We start from the raw sequence: 16,628 nt of genomic DNA, 5'->3' as shown, positions 1-16,628 counted from the left end.
CCTAGGCTGCTGGGGGGTTCACATAATGCACTGTTTCTCATTCACCTTATTTACTTTGTTTATACTCCACTCTGCATTTAATCATTAATTGATATTAATCTCTGGCTCTCTTCCACAGCATGTCTTTCTCTCCCCTCAGCCCAACCGGTCGCGGCAGATGACTGCCCCTCCCTGAGCCTGGTTCTGCTGGAGGTTTCTTCCTGTTAAAAGGGAGTTTTTCCTTCCCACTGTCGCCAAGTGCTGCTCATAGGGGGTCGTTTTGACTGTTGGGTTTTCTCTGTATTATTGTAGGGTCTTTACCCACAATACAAAGCGCCTTGAGGCGACAGTTTGTTGTGATTTGGCGCTATATAAATAAAATTGAATTGAATTGAATTGAACTGCCACATTAACCTCTCACTGATCACTTACTGTGTCACTAATACACTGAACATCACCGATGGACTGAACCTCAGTACAATTATTACACCACTTTACTTTTTTAGTGTTTTTCCTCATTTATTTCCCATTATATTCTTTTCAACTACATTCAGTACAAAAAAATTATATTTTAAAATAGAAATATTTTACTGATAGTTTGATTGAACCAAAGACATGAACAAGTTGAACTGAAACCTAAAAACATGTCTGGGCCTATTTTATCCTGCTCAGAATATTAATCAGGGATCAATAAGTGAAAATGATCCATCAGCAGAATCAGTGATGGTGTTGTATCAGTACAACTTTATTAACATCCATCATTGAATACAGACGGGTTCATGCAAGAAGAATCAAATGTAGAATCATTTTATTTACAGATCTTTCTCACTTTTACTCTCACCAACACAGTCACAACATTTAGACTATTCATCAGTTTCCTGACATGAATTCCTCCTCCCTGATTTCCTCATGTCAACATGATTTTTCACCACCTGGTCTCATATCTGCTGATTTGTGTGTCTGTGTACAGGAAGTGAAGATTTTGCACTTTATGAGGCTCACAAGGCCTCATTTGACTCTTTTTCTACACAAACTGGACTGACTGACTGCTGCAGACTACTTTTTATGCAGCTTTGCATGCTGGATATTTCAAGAGATACACAACCAGAGAACAACAATGACAAACACACACAAATAAAACTTCTCTGAATCAAAACATGAAAATTCAAAAACCAGGTTTGATAAAGAGAAGAAATAAAATCCTGTCAGTTCAGAAGATCAAACAAAATCCACACAGCAGGTTTACATGAAACAACTCTTCAGACTGACCCTCTATAAAATCTATTTATTAGAAAATAACAAAGAAGCTTCACAAACTTTTTCAAATATTATTTGTTGCTCTTTCAGTTGTTGTGTTATTTTTTTCTAGAGGAAGGATCAAAATCATTTGTTATCCAGTGTGTAACATTTGATCTGTGAGGATATTTTCAAAAACACTGCTGTTATCTTTTGGTCATTTAAAAAGCTGAGGTTCATTATTGTTTGCTCACTTTGATTGTAATTATTTCCTTCTTTGTACAAACTAGAAACACTTTTGTGTGCAGCAGAATTTCTTTGAGATAAATTTCTCACGTCACTCTGACCTCTTCCCAAAATATTTGAATCTTTGTGCCAAACACAGAGAAAAAGTGTTCCTGTGATTTGACAACATTTAAGATAAATGGAAACACAATTTTAGATTTCTGTGTTCAAACAAACTCAATCATTAAGTGGACAACAAACAATAAGATGTCAAAGTAGCAGCCATAAAGTGACTGACAGGTGATCTCTGTGCAGAGAAGAAACAGCACAACAATGATGGAGACCAAAGAAACTGAAACACACATTTTAACCAACTGTCCCTCAATGACTTCTGACTATTTCAGCTTAATCAACTCTGCAGTGGCTCCATCATAAAGATAAAGTCCAGCATAGAGTGGCTGAGTGAATGTGGTCTGGACTCTGTGGAGGAGAGTCATGGTTTCAGAGACGCTGTAGAAAGACAGAATACCTGCTCTGTGATCCAGGTACACTCCTACTCTGGAGGACCGAGGACCTGAGAGGTCAGTTTGGACTTTGTTGTAGAAAAATTTATAACGCCATTTCTCACAACGTAGCGACCAAGATTTATCATTGAATCCAAACACACATTCACATGACCTCCCTGCTCTGCTGATATCCTTGTATGCGACTGCTACATAAACTCCTCTCCCTCTCCACTCCACCTCCCAGTAACAACGTCCAGTCAGACTCTCTCTACTCAGGACCTGACAGAATCCAGTGAATCTGTCTGGATGATCAGAATAAGACTGTTGTTGTTTCATTAATGTTACTTTTCTGTTTCCCTCAGATAATAACAGATGCGTGTTTGCTGTGTTTGGATCCAGTGTGATTTCACGTGAATATTTTAAGAATCCAGCTCTGGTCTTTGGCTCTGATGGTGACAGTAAAACATCCTCTTCAGTGACTGTCAGTGAGATGTTTGTCCATTCCTCTCTCAGGATGTCCTGTAGTTTATCTCTGGTCTCTGACACAGCTGCTGTCACATCCTCAAAGTACCTCAGAGGACCAATATTGATGCTGGATGTGTGTGTAGACTCACTGAGTGCTGACAGTGAGGGGTAGTTGTGTAGAAACTGGTTGTGATCCTCTGTGTGTGAGAGCTGCTCCAGCTCGGCGTCTTTCCTCTTCAGCTCAGCGATCTCCTGCTCCAGCTTCTCCTGAAGCTCTTTGACTCGACTCACTTCAGTTTCCTGCTGGGATCTGACCTGCTGCTTCACATCAGAGCTTCTTTTCTGGATCAGACGGATCAGCTCAGTCAACATCTTCTCACTGTCCTCCACTGCTTTATCAGCAGAGCCATTGATGGCCTCCACCTCCTGTTGAAGCAGCTTCACATCTTTCTCTCGGTCCTGGATTCTCTGCTGGATGTTTAGTCGTCTCACCTCGAGCTCCTTCTGCTTCTCAGTCCTTTCTGCTGCAGCTGGGACTGTTTCATGGCCTTTATGTTCATCCATTGTGCAGAGATAACAGATACTCTGCTGATCAGTACGACAGAAAATCTTCATCACCTCATCATGACGAGAGCAGATGTTCTCCTGGAGCTTCTTGGAGGGGGCCACCAGCTTGTGTTTTTCAAAGGCAGCAGATTCATAATGAAGCTTAATGTGTTTTTCACAGTAGGAAATCACACAGACTAAACAGGACTTGATGGCTTTCAGCTTCCTCCCAGTGCAGACATCACAGGCCACATCTTCAGGTCCAGCATAGCAGTGATCAGCTGGAGCAGCTTGGAGTCCAGTCTTCTTCAGCTGTTCCAGTAAAACTGCTAACATGATGTTTTTCTCCAGGACAGGCCTCGGTGTGAAAGTCTTCCTGCACTGAGGGCAGCTGTGGAGTTTCTTCTTCTCCTCCTCTTCATCCCAGAATCTTTTAATACAGTTCATGCAGTAACTGTGTCCACAGGGAATAGTCACCGGATCCTTCAGTAGATCCAAACAGATGGAACAAGAGAAGGATTCTCGGTCCAGCTGAACTCCTTTCTGCGCCATTTCTCCTCTCAGTGTCAGTGACTGTGCGAGTTTCTCTTCCTTGTAACTGAATCTAGTCTGAGCTCTGATCTCAGCAGCATGTGTTTCTGCAGTGAATGGAGCCTGTCAGCTCTGACACGTCACCACATGTTGGTTACACCCATCTTCAAACTGCAGATCTGAAAGGGAGGGAACGAGGAAACAGAGAGGAGGTGAAGAGGGAGGAGTTATCAGGCTGTGATTGAGTCAGGAAGAGGAGCAGTTTGAAGCAACCAGAGTTTAACCTTTTATTATACAACAGAGCACATTGAACATGTTTTTCTGCTCAATATTTCATTAGTAAATTGATCAGTTTTCATAATTAGATCTTATGTAAATCAGAAGATTAATAAATATTTTTGAATATGTAAACGAGTTCCTGCTGTACATGAACAAATAAATCAGTAACTAATGAAAACCAAGAGAAGTACTTTGTGTGTCTACATGTGTAAATATAATGTGGACCAAATCTGAGGGGAAAAATTGTCATGATTTCCACACAAAAGGATTGAATGGCAGAACAGGAAGAGATTTTAATAAACAGACAATAACAAGAACTCAGAATTTCACTACAACAAGACTCTAAAACCTCTTGATCCAGCTGAAGGTTAGTTTCCTCTGACTCAGATCCATGTGATTTTTTTCTCTAGCTTCTTTTCCACCAGCAGGGGGAGCTCTGATTAGCACAGGCAGGTTATTTCAGAGAGTAACCAAGCAGAAGCTCCCTGAGTAGAAATCTGTCTCACACTGAGTGCAGCGCAGAGTAGAGCTGCGGTTATTGGTCGCAGGACCAAAATGATTTTCTTTTCATCTTGACGTTGAAAAGTGAAGCATTTTGGTTTGGTTGCATTAATGTCTGAGTCCAACAGTAATGTGAACTTTAACTGGCTTTTGATTTTTTAAAAGTCATGAAATCATGGATTTACTGATGGTCGTTACTTGTCTGATTTATATTTGAATTCCACATTTTTTCCCTTTTTTTCTTCATGTTTTCAGAAGAACAACAGCAACAAAAGAAAAAAGTACAACATAGTTACACAGTTGCAGACTCCTCATTTCTCGTGCTATATTACTGTGGACTCTTGAAATCATCGTTACGTAAATATGATTGGAGGCAAAAAATAAATCAACTCAATATAATTAGAAAACATATCATAAGCAGGAATAAGCTGCATTAATCAAAGCAAAAATCTAAATCCAACAAGCTGTTTATTGAACTTCTTTTAAATCTAAAAATGTTGCAGACATTGTTTAAGAGTGGATCCACAATGAGTGCAGCCCTGCATCCTCCCTGATTATAATAAAAGCAAAAATAATGATGACACAGTTAAACATAAATGACAAAAACAGAAGAATCAGCTGCAGGGTGTCATGTTGTGGAGTGTAGCTGGTTAGGACCCAAATGCACAGATGCAGAAACACAAAGAGTCGTTGATCTGATTGCTAAATTTACAAAAATATCAACACAAAAACAGATGGAAAAAAACTGTCCAAAATGCACAGAGAAAACAAACAGGCAGGTAAACAGTACAAGGAGGAGGAAATCAAGGAAATTGGTAAGAACAGTTAACAGGACACAGTGACACAAATCAAAGATAACTACACAAGGGAAATAAAACTAGCAGCAAGATGCAAACAATAAACAGCTACCAAAATAAAACTAGTCAGTGACTAAACACAGACACAAGACCATAACAAGGTTAAATTTGACACAGCACAAGACACAAGGGAAGTTTATGAAGATAACTCGAGACCATTCAAATTAAACCTTTAAACATAATGCTAATGGGAATAAACAGGAACTGAAACAAGGAGTCCAAGACCCAAAACCAGGAGCCACAATTTTATGTCATGAACCAGCTTAAAGTTCAGAAAAAACAGAGAAACCACAGAGACAGATGTAGTTTAACAGAAGCTAAATATACTTAATTAAATTCAGCTGAAAAGAAATATACAGTGGGCAGATCTTTAAAATAAAAACTAAACTAAACTGATCTTAGATATGTTTAACATTATTCTTGAATGATAAATTGTAAAATCAAGATGTTTAACTTCATTCACAATCTGAAGTTCTTCTTTCAAGAAAAACATTTGAAGATTCTTTTGATGTCGGTTGTTTTGAAAAAAATTATACAGTTTCAGTTAAATTAAGTGGTAAACATGACTTAGTAACCACTCCCAGATACAGTTCATAGCTACTGTCAATTTTTCCAAAACGTAATATTAGTTTTTGCCTGTGTAAAAATAACAGCATCTTCTGCATACAGCTGAGTATTGATGTTTTTGCAAATATTTGGTAAGTCACTAATATATAAAGAAAATAAAATTGGTCCAAATATGGAGCCTTGAGGTACTTTATCAGTCAGAGAATAACAATCAGGACTAATAATCAAAGCATCAATGTAAGGACTCACAAATGTCAGCAAATTCCTGGAGGGAGCTGCTGAAACTATGGGAATGGACGTGAGGGAATGAAGAAAGTGAAAAACAGGGACAAATATGTTTGCAGCCAAAAAACTGAGCACAAAGAGCAAGGACCAAAAAAAGTCCCAGTGGGCACCACATATAAAACACCAGCACGGCGACCACAAGGTAATTAACACACACAATCCAGCTACACAAGCATAAATGCGGACATGAAGTCGGCCACTTGTAGGTTGTGTACAGAGGCTGCAAAGACCCTACAAATCCAATCAGCGAGCATCTAACCAAGCTAGCTCCAAAACAGAAGCAGCTTCAGGGGATGAGAACATCAGGATGCAGCTGGATTTGAGCTTTGACTCCTTCAAATGTTCAGTTTGTTTTTGTCAAACATTCGCTGTGTTCTGATGTTTTACACCACGGGTACTCCACTGACGCTGAAGTTTGTTGTAGAGTTTGAGTTTGGGGTTTCATGTTTTTCTTCATGTTTCTCCCTGTTGATGTTCATGTGTGTCCTTAATATTACACACATTAAGCACTAATGCTGCTATTTTGTGAACAGCTGATTGTTTAATGCAAGATTTTAAATGGTATATTTTGTGGAGTGTTTGACCTTGGCCTCATGAAATTTTGTCTGACTGGACCTCTTTAAACTTTATTTGAACACCCCTGACCTAGACAGTAGTGTGTGATGGTGAAAAGCATCCGACTCCCTTTATAAGGCAAGAAAAACAGCACCAACAAAAGTGTTAATATCAAAGGCATATTTTACTTTTTCTAGAAAAACATTAATTGCTGTTTCAGTTGAATGATTAGCATGATATCCAAACTCCTCAGGATGCAGAGATGTGTAACCTTTATTTAAATGATCTATTAATTGCTTTGCTTTCCATTTTTCAATAATTGTAGATACAACTGGTAATATATTAATTGGTTTGTAATTCTTAACATCTGCTTTATTCCACAGTTTGTAAACTGGAGTAATCGCGGCTACTTTCCATGTTGTAGGAACAACATGTTATCTAACTGACAGATTGATGTGTTATCAGACACACCAAAGAATCTTTATAAATGAAGGATCCAGACCATACACATCCTTAGCTTTAGAGTATTTTTCATCTGCCTATAATAGAGGCCATTTCTGATCAGTCAGTCCATCTATTCTGAAAATAGGCAAAGAATCATTAACGTGGTAAAATTCACTTTCATATGAAGTCAAAAGATGAATTCAACTGAATTTTTAAAAATTGTATTAAATTCAGTTGCCACAGCAAGAGGCTCTTTCACTAATATATCATTGATTTCTAATTATTTTCCTGTATCTATTCTTTTATCAATTAATGTATTAATATTTTGCCAAATCTTCTCACCATTTCCTTTTGCTGACTCAATAATTGACAAAAAAAAAAAAAAAAAAATTTGGACATAAATTACTATCTAATGTTCTTCTCTAGTGATTGAAGCAGAGTTTCTGCTTTGTTCCTGTCCTGCTTATCTGAGCAAACAGCTGCTGCTGAGTTTCTGCTCAGTAAATCTTTGTTTTTGCAATAAACTATCAGTAAACTTGTGATCAGTCTCTGGGTCTACTTTTGAGTCCTGGTAGTTTAGTAATACAGTATTTTGAATTGTCTTTGTGTGTGGAAAATGCTCTAAAAACAATAGCAGAAACTTTCTTCACAGATATATCCTTTAGTGTACATCTTAAAGTAAATTCAAAGGAATTTGTAGTTTTTTAATTATTGTAAGAAGTTATAATACTGTACTTATTTACTATGATGCATATTTAATACTAGCCTAAGTAACCTTTATAATGAGGCAAATCAGCAACAGCACATTTGTACTTTAAAAGAAAAAAACAAAAAGTAAACAATATGTGAAAGGTTATTTGAAGAATGCAATGTACAAAGAAGTGGACGGTTAATTGAAGAAGAAGAAGAAGAAGAAGAAGAAACAGCCTTTATTGTCCCACAGAGGGGAAATTTGGGTGTAACAGCAGCCGCAGTTATTATAAATATAAATAAAGATATAATAATTCACACTATTAAGAAAAGAATATATATAAAATCAACAAACAATATTAACCTTAATACTACTAATAATAACACTAACACTATATACAATGTACATGATGTGCCTGTGTGTTGAACCTTAACAGGCCGGACTATTTACAGTATATTATATATTATCCTACATTGTGTAGGTTATTGTGGTTTTTGTTGGGAGCAGTGATGGTTATAAAGTCTTACAGCTGCTGGAAGGAAGGATCTGCGGTAACGCTCCTTTGTGCATTTAGGATGCAGCAGTCTGTCACTGAAGGAGCTCTCCAGCTCAGCAACAGTTTCATGCATGGGGTGGGAGACTTTGTCCATCAGTGATGTTATTTTGGTCAGAGTCCTTCTGTCTCCCACCACCTGCACTGAGTCGAGAGGACATCCTAGGACAGAGCTGGCTTTCCTGATGAGCTTGTCTATCCTCTTCCTCTCAGCTGTAGACAAGCTGCTGCTCCAACATACTGCTGCATAGAAGATGGCTGATGCCACCACAGAGTCATAGAAGGTCTTCAGGAGTGTCCCCTGCACTCCAAAAGACCTCAGCCTTCTCAGCAGGTAGAGTCTGCTCTGACCCTTCCTGTAGAGCGCATCAGTGTTATGAGTCCAGTCCAGTTTATTGTTTAGGTGAACACCCAGGTACTTATAAGAGTCCACTATCTCAATGTCCACTCCCTGGATGTTCACCGGTGTCCGTGTGGTGGGTCTGCGCCTGCGGAAATCCACCACCAGCATATTGCATATAAATGTTGTTTTATTACAGCTGGACAGAAAAACGAAAAAAGGCATATGAAGGCATTAAAGTGATGCCCTAGATTTGTGACTATAATCACACTGTGAATTTGGATTGCGACGCTTGGTGGCGCTGTTCAGTATTATTTGCTTCAACTCCATTTGAGCGCTTCAGATCCTTGAGGTAAATAACATGCAATGATCTACAAAATAAAATACGACCGTCTATTTTTTGAAAAATTGATCCATGAGAACGTCTCAGAGACAATTCCTCATAAAAATAATGAAAAGATATCGCAATGCGATGAGGAATAAAAACTTGAATTACGCAATTTTGGGTTGTAACTAAAAGCAAAAATGCTTTTATTTTTCAGAATAATAACCGGAACTAGTAATCGACACTTCCGTGACTGTTCCAGTGGCCCAGTCAAAACAATGCAGCCACGCTGGCCTTCTGCTGCTGCTAGCAGCTTTAAATATCTAACAAATTATTAACCTCTCCGTGCACTCAGCCCGCCGCCTGGTGTTTCTCCTCAGCGGGGTGACGTCCCGTCACTCCTGCGGTGAATTCTCCCCCCGCTGTGCGCATTCATGCGTTTTTACGTGAGTGTTTCTCGGTGAGTTTACGGTGACGGCTGGAAATGGAGACGGCTAACAGGCGTCTGCTGCTAGGTAGCCTGAGAGCGGCGGAGGGGAGCGGCTAAATAAAACCAAAACAAATACAGATATTTTTTCCCCGTAAAAAGGGGAGTGTAAACGCGATACCTACGCCCCCGGATATTTTGCGTTTTAGCATGGTGGAGTAGGAGGCTCCAGCGTTGACGCTATCGGGCTCCTCCGACCTACCGACGCTCAGCTCGTTCTCACTCCGGGAAGCTCGTCATGGCCCCGGGCTCGCTGGTGGCGGCCTGCCGCAGCCTGGCCCTCTCTACGTGGCTGCTCTCCTTCTGCTTTGTCCACCTGCTGTGCCTGGACTTCACCGTGGCCGAGAGGGAGGAGTGGTACACCGCCTTCGTCAACATCACCTACGTGGACCCGGCCACCTCGGAGCTGCGCACCGAGAAGACGGAGTGCGGACGCTACGGCGAACAGTCCCCGAAGCGGGACACAAAGGGGCTGGTGGTCCTGCCCGCAGCACCGCTAGACCGCCACGCCTGCGACCCCAACACCCGCTTCGCAGTACCCGCTCAGGCCGGGGCCTGGGTGGCGCTCATTGCCCGGGGCAACTGCACCTACAAGGAAAAGATCCGCAACGCTGCAGCCCACAACGCCTCGGCGGTGGTCATCTTTAACGTGGGCTCCACCAATGCTAACGACACCATCACCATGCCCCACGCAGGTAGGATCATTGTTGTTAACTTTTCAAAAAAAGAGTCCAACACAGGAGAGGTTTCTGTAATACTGAAGGTGTTCCCTGAGCTTATGTTGAGGTGTTGCAGAGAGTTATATGCAAACTGGCCCCAAACCCTCCTTATCTGGAACCATTTGGGTGATTAGTGTAGCTGTTTGTGTGACCAGAGGAGGCCTGTTTGCTGCACAGTGTGTATTATGTAGTTTTAAAGCTCTCCTACCAGTGAAGGTGGTGTCTTCACAGCTGCCACCCTCTCTGGCAGGGTGAAGGGTTTTCAGAGTACTCACACTGGGGACTGCAGAAGCTGGAGGCACCTGGGAAATGGGTCAGTGTCAAATGTAGGTGTGTGGTTGGTGGGTGGTAAGTAAAAATTGAACATGAAAAGTTAGACATAGCCACAGTGACACCACCCATTAGTTTGAGATATTTTAGTTGTTTTTTTTTTTTTAAGCCAGAAGTTTTAAAATTAGAGGGTGAAGGGGTCGAGGGCCTGAGTACAGAACTCCTTCTGCCCAACCACCTCCTCCAGCTCACCTGGGGAACACCAGGGTGTTCCCAGACCAGCCGAGAGTCATAATCCCCACCGTGTCCCGGGCCTACCCTGGATTTTCCTTTCATTAGGACATGCCTGGAACACCTCGCCCAGGAGGCATCCTAGTTAGCTGCCTGGACCACCTCAGCTGGCTTCTTTTCATGTGAAGGAGTAGCCAACCCTGAAGTAGAAACTTCTTAATTCACATATGGGCAAAGTAAAAGCTGCACTAAAGACAGTGCTCTTTCAAGGAGTAGACACTAAGGAAACATGCCATGCTTTATTAGTGCCAAGAAATAACAGTCTCTCTGCTGAGTGTCTCCTCATGTGGATGGATTCAGACTCCGCAGCCTTGGACTGTGACGGAGTTCTTGTTCTGCTCTGCAGCTTCGGTGAGCTCGCTGTAAGGACACATGAACCAGTTCTCCACCTGCTGCAGGCTCAGTTTAGAGAGGACCTTCTGCTCACAGAGGTCTTCACATCTGAAAAAGGACTCGTTTCTTCAGGGCCATGGAGTTGGAGTCTGAATTGCACAACCCGATTAGCCTACTGGTACGAATGCAGGAGACAGGAAGGGCCCGGGCTAACTGATTTTCAGCGATTGAATTTTCAAAATAATCCTGCAAGGATTTTTCATTTGTACACAAGTAAAAACACTCCAGTTCAAAACAGAGCAGGCAGCGATTTGAGTTATTCATATTCATGGTTGTAACCACGTAACCATCATTGAAGGTGTCAGCCGTCTCTGTGGGTCTGTCGGTGCTCCGTTTGTCACTGCGGGGCAGATGTGCACGTGCAACTTTCATCAAATTTGGACCATACATATACTGAAATGCATCTTTTTTTTTTTTTTTCCCCCAAAAAACAATCTGATTTATTTGAACATAAATTTCTCTTTCATCTCTTTTGACTGTGTATGGTGTTATTCAATCTATTAGCTACAGTACTGTGCTGAAGCCACCCCTCATTTCTTCACGCTTTGACAAGAAAATGGGAAATGGTTTCCTTATAGCATGTATTTACATACATGGAAATACAGTATATAAAGCAAACCCCCCCCCCCCCCCCCCCCCCCCCCCCCCCATTCAAAGCTCTTATTTGGATGTTGGCTGCTTTTTGTTTCGTTATGTCCTGATGATCCCACACTGCTTCAGCAGTGTTGAGATCCGAGCTCTGGGGAGTAAAAGTGATACTGCTCACTTTCACTGCATTGGCAGTGTGTTTGGGATCCATTGTCATGCTGGAAGATGAGGCTGTTGCCGTTCACTTTTTCCAGATGGTGTTGCATGGTGGATAAAAGTCTGATAGTCTGACACCACTGCAGATAGCTTTTTCTGGCTTGTCACTTCTTTTTTCCTCCACTTGTCCAGTTTCCTCAATATTTTTTAAGAGGTACACTGCACACTGCACTGAGAGATTCTAATATCAGCTAATATCGCTTTAAGATTGACATTATTGATTAAAAAAAAATACAATTTTATGTCTGTCAAACTTTGCTATCATTGCTATTTTGCATAGTTTCAACTATGGAAGTGGGAACAAATGATGCTTTTGTGACAGACTGCTAGTACCAGCAAAGGTTGGCTAAAACTGGTTATTTTCTTAGTTGTCTGTTATGTGTAGACATAATGGTGGTTCATCCCTTGAGTTAGGTGCCTTTTTTATTCTTGAATGACTCAGAGGTCAGTGTTAACATTCCTCAGGTACAAGGACTGGACTAGGAATGAGTGAAAAAGCAGCGACTGTCCAAATAAAAACTTAAATGATCCTCAAAGTCTGGGTATATTTAGTACTATATATGCAGCCCAGTTGTATTTGTGTGCATCGTCTCTCCTCTGAAGGACCATTCTGAGACAGAAATTTATTTAGTAGTAGTCACAAGTAACCATTAAATATACCGATAAAAGGTTCATTACAGGTCTTACAGACTGCCCAGTCCCCCACTGATGGTTTATTATGTCAATCTGTATTTTGTAAAGTTATTATAATTTCGTTTAGATTTTTGTTATACATTTTAGTTTGGGGCTTTAACTCATACAGGAACAAAAGCATATTGGGAACTGGAGGAAACAAATCTGACAGTGACTCAGAGCTGACTGAAGGTCTGTGATGCTCCTTTAGCAAATCTTTCCATGTGTTAAGTGGTGTTGCCAGTTGCTGTTGTCCACACGTTGCCTCTCTGACAGAAAGCAGACTGTCGTGTGGAGCAGGGATTCCCAGCCCTGCTGCATCCACAGTGACTGCTTATGGAAAGCAGCCCCTTCTCATTCGATTGTATCCAGAGAAACTCAATGTGACGTTTGCTGTTAGTCACGATTTAGCGCTGAATTACATAACGGGGCTGACTGCTCTGTAGCAGCAGAAGTGGAGTTGTTTTGAATGACTGTGCTGCTGAGTGAAGTAACAGCTGTTTCTCTGACAGCTGGAAACTCCTTCAGGGATCCCCCGCAGGCCTCCGCACTCGGCTTTAAAGGCCAGGAATTCAGAAGAAAAAGCCCAGAGTGGGCGTGTTTATGATAAATCCTGTTTTTCATGACGTTTTCTGTGTCAGGGTCGTTTTCTGGGAATCCATATTTGGTCACATGAACGCAGGTTGAATAATTTTCCCAGAAGCTCAACAGCCGGAAGGTCATCCACAAGTTCAACAATGCCATGTGTTGTTTGGATACGTAATCACTCTGTTTCTTATTAAAAACTGACTCGCATACATACTGAGAGCTGCACACAGCTTTTCCTTTTGTTTTAAAGTCAGAGATTCACTCATGTCGTGCTGGTAAAAGACTTGACGGGGCATCAGTGTAGATCACAGGTTGAGCAGGCGGCCATATGCTGCAAAGGCTAAATGCAGCGGCCTGGGTTCTACTTCAACTCTGCAGCCCCCCCCCAGCTCTCTCTGTCCCTCTGCTTCCTGTGTCCTCTTCACTGCAGTATCTACCAAAGCTGAAAAGCCTGTTACAGGATATTTTTGACTGGAAATTGACTTCACTGATCAGCTGAAAAAAGCTTCCAATTAAATATTCAGTATATGAGATAAATCACAGTGATTAATCTGCTGATTAGTATTATCACGAGCAGTCTGTCCTAAACCAAAAGATTTTCGAGTTTACCATCGTTTCAGGCAGGCTTTTTGCTTCACAGTAAAAATGTTGGGGTTTCTTCATTAATTGAGCAAAAAATGCATTTTTTGTTTATTAAATGGTTTGAAACTAACAGGAAAATGATCGGATTACTCATAATAAGGGCTAAATTTCAGTGTGGGATTGAGGGTATTGGACATATTTGACCTGATTCCTGCAAATGTAGCACATAAAATGTTGGAAATATCGGCACACTATCAGAGGAACCTAAGAATGTTCAGACCAACAGCTATCCAGAAGCACTGCAGAGATAAACTGATGTGCAACCTGGATAACACCAGCAGCTTCCTCTCTCTCTGCCTCTCCAGACTTCTGCTGTTTCAGGAAGTGCTGCTATCAAACACAAACAGGCCTCTAAAATGTGAGCTTGAAGGCACGCAGACATGGGTAAGGATCCTGTTCAGCATGCTGAAATGACAAACAGTCTCAGTGAAGTTCATGTTAAAAGCATCAGTCCTGAGACTTCTCATGCTGGTAGTGCAAAAATTATTAAAGTGAAGCAACTGTCCAAAGACAAGTTTACTCAACTGGCTCATAATATATGGATGGGGCTAGTGAGTTCATGCATATTTATTCACAGGTCACTAGAATTGCTGCTCATCAGACTTGTACACAGTGACCGTGTTACAGGTCTTTTTCTAAATTTTGCTTAAGGTCACATTTTTCCTGTTTACAGGCAGTTTTCACATGTTTTCATTCTTTTTTGGTTTCTACTGACCCTGTAGCCATAATACACTTCAGTACAAACACATTTTTTAGTGAATAAGATAAATGTGTCCTGTTACGAGCGCTTGCAAGCCAACTCTGCTTCTCAGGGGTTTTAGTTCTCATTAGTTCGAGCAGTACAGCCAACCAGTGCCAACAAAACTTATCGCTTTCTTTCTGTACTTCACACTTTACAATAACCCGTGAACTGTGTCATGAGCCGAATGAGCTACTGTGTCTCTGACATTCTGGTTCTCACCTAAATAATCGAATTTGGCTCATAAATGTGAGGAAATTCCAGTTACGAGGTCTTAGTGTTTTCTCCTGTTCTTCGTGGTCTCTCTGCTCCTCCTTTCTATCTACTCTTTTCCGTCATGCCCCAACCAGTCACTGCAGATGGCTGCCCCTCCCAGGCCCTTTTCCATTGACGGGGTGCAAGTGCCAGCATTTGAACCAGTCAGTGGTCTTTCCACCGTGAACGCACTCGGTGCTCGGCCGAAAAATGGGTTCAACTCGGACCCCGCAAGCTATCTGGTCTCGAATCAAGAATGTGTGACGAAAGCGGCAGAAGGGCGTGACTCTGCCATCTCAACATCAAGTTTTCTACCATATTACATGTGTATTACATGAGAAAAGCGAGGCGATTTTCACGGCTAAGGCTGAACTCACTGCTTGTATCAGTTCATATCACAGATAAAAAGACACAAAGTGCATATTTGTCGTCTTGCTCTAAGAGCTGTCTGTGTTTACCTCTGTGCTGCACACAGATGCTGCAGTAGTTTGGTTTGGACTGTAAAATGTGTTCGCAGCACAAGAAAGGGGAGCGTGTTCTCCCACGATTGCACTCTTCGACTTCCGTGTCCAGACGAGGACCCGCCCACATGCATACATAAAGGAGCAGTTCACAGAAACGCGGGCCCGTTCTTAAGCGTTTCACCGATTCATTAAAACCAGCACTGGCACAAGCACCGACACCTCGACGGTGGAAATGTAGCAGCAGAGGTTGTTTCTGTTGAGGTCTCTTCCTGTTTAAAGGGAGTTCTTCCTTCCCGGAGTTGCCACGTGCTGCTCACGGGATCTTCTGATCATTGGTTTTTTTGTTTTTTCTCTCGAATGTTGTTGGGTCTTTACAATATAAAGCGTTTTGATTGCTGTGGACAAAATTTATATAAGTGAAAATGCAGGTTACTGATCATTTTGAATGAATATGAAGATGACTTTGAACAGGTTTCCCAGACATGGATTAAGTGCAGGTCCAGACAAAATGGAAAACATTCAGTTACGGTCTCTATCAGACAATGTTTTCAGTCTTGTACTAGGGTTAGTCCATGTCTGGGAAAACTGAGCCTTTATTGAGCTTTTTGTTCAATTTATGACAAAATAAAGTGATGTGACAGATAAATGATGCTAAGACATCCAGGGGCAGGATTTCTGGTTGCAGAGGGGTTTTAAAACCTCTGATATCAGATTGAAATCAGTGCTGTGAAAGGAAAAAGTTGAGCTGGTAAATTCCTTGGTTTGTCAGGCCTTTTTATCTGTGAAAGACTGTTAATCCACCTGGGAAAAAAATAACGGACTTTGTGGAATCAGCTGCTTTATCATTCCACCGTTTATCCTGCAGATTAGTCCGGAGCTGCTGGTGGCAGCGAGCTGAATCTCTCTCACTGCTTTCTAAAGTTAGAAAAATGACATAACACCTGAAATGTATAAAAACCTCTGCGGAGGAGCAGGAAGGTTTCACAGGGCTGAGCAAGCTTGTCTGTGATTGGTCCATTCCTTTTCCAAGAAGGAAGTTCTGCTTCTGCCATCTACCATCATCACACCACACCTGAGCTTGTGTAGTTCTAACTCTGCAAGGCCGAGTTTACACATTAAGAGGAAGACGAGACCTTTTAAATGGATGAGATTTGGTTTTATAGTGAAGGTGTAAATGGACCAGTTCTTATATAGTGCTTTTCTGCTCTGAGCACTGAAAGTGCTTACACAACATGTTTGCATTCATACAAGCACTTCTATGTGTAACTAAGCTAAGTGCTTACTGTCTAACACTCACACACATTCACACTCCAACGCCTGCGTCGGAGAGCAACTTAGGGTTTGGTATTTTGCCCAAGGATACTTTGGCATACAGCCCGGAGCAGCCAGGAATCAAACCACCAACCTTACGATTAGTAG

At 41.5% G+C, this 16,628-nt stretch overlaps 2 protein-coding genes across 2 annotated transcripts in view; one reads left to right on the top strand and one right to left on the bottom strand.

Annotated features, from left to right (window-relative positions):
• Nucleotides 1–703: 703 nt before the first annotated feature.
• LOC115797271 (tripartite motif-containing protein 16-like) lies at nucleotides 704–3,580 on the bottom strand. Its single transcript, XM_030753803.1, has one exon. The coding sequence runs from the start codon at nucleotides 3,507–3,509 to the stop codon at nucleotides 1,836–1,838; it is 1,674 nt and encodes a 557-aa protein (XP_030609663.1). The 5' UTR covers nucleotides 3,510–3,580; the 3' UTR covers nucleotides 704–1,835.
• A 5,579-nt stretch (nucleotides 3,581–9,159) lies between these two features.
• The window catches only part of LOC115796973 (RING finger protein 150-like), a 29,112-nt gene continuing 21,643 nt past the window's right edge, over nucleotides 9,160–16,628 (top strand). The window contains exon 1 of the mRNA XM_030753468.1: nucleotides 9,160–10,067. Coding sequence (XP_030609328.1) covers nucleotides 9,611–10,067 — 457 coding nt within the window. The 5' untranslated portion in view covers nucleotides 9,160–9,610. The remainder of the gene's footprint in view (nucleotides 10,068–16,628) is intronic.

This window comes from Archocentrus centrarchus, chromosome 18, assembly GCF_007364275.1.
Source record: "Archocentrus centrarchus isolate MPI-CPG fArcCen1 chromosome 18, fArcCen1, whole genome shotgun sequence".
NCBI classification, from domain to species: Eukaryota; Metazoa; Chordata; class Actinopteri; order Cichliformes; family Cichlidae; genus Archocentrus; species Archocentrus centrarchus.
The sequence above is the reverse complement of the archived record's forward strand: the minus strand, read 5'-3'. Positions and strand labels throughout refer to the sequence as shown.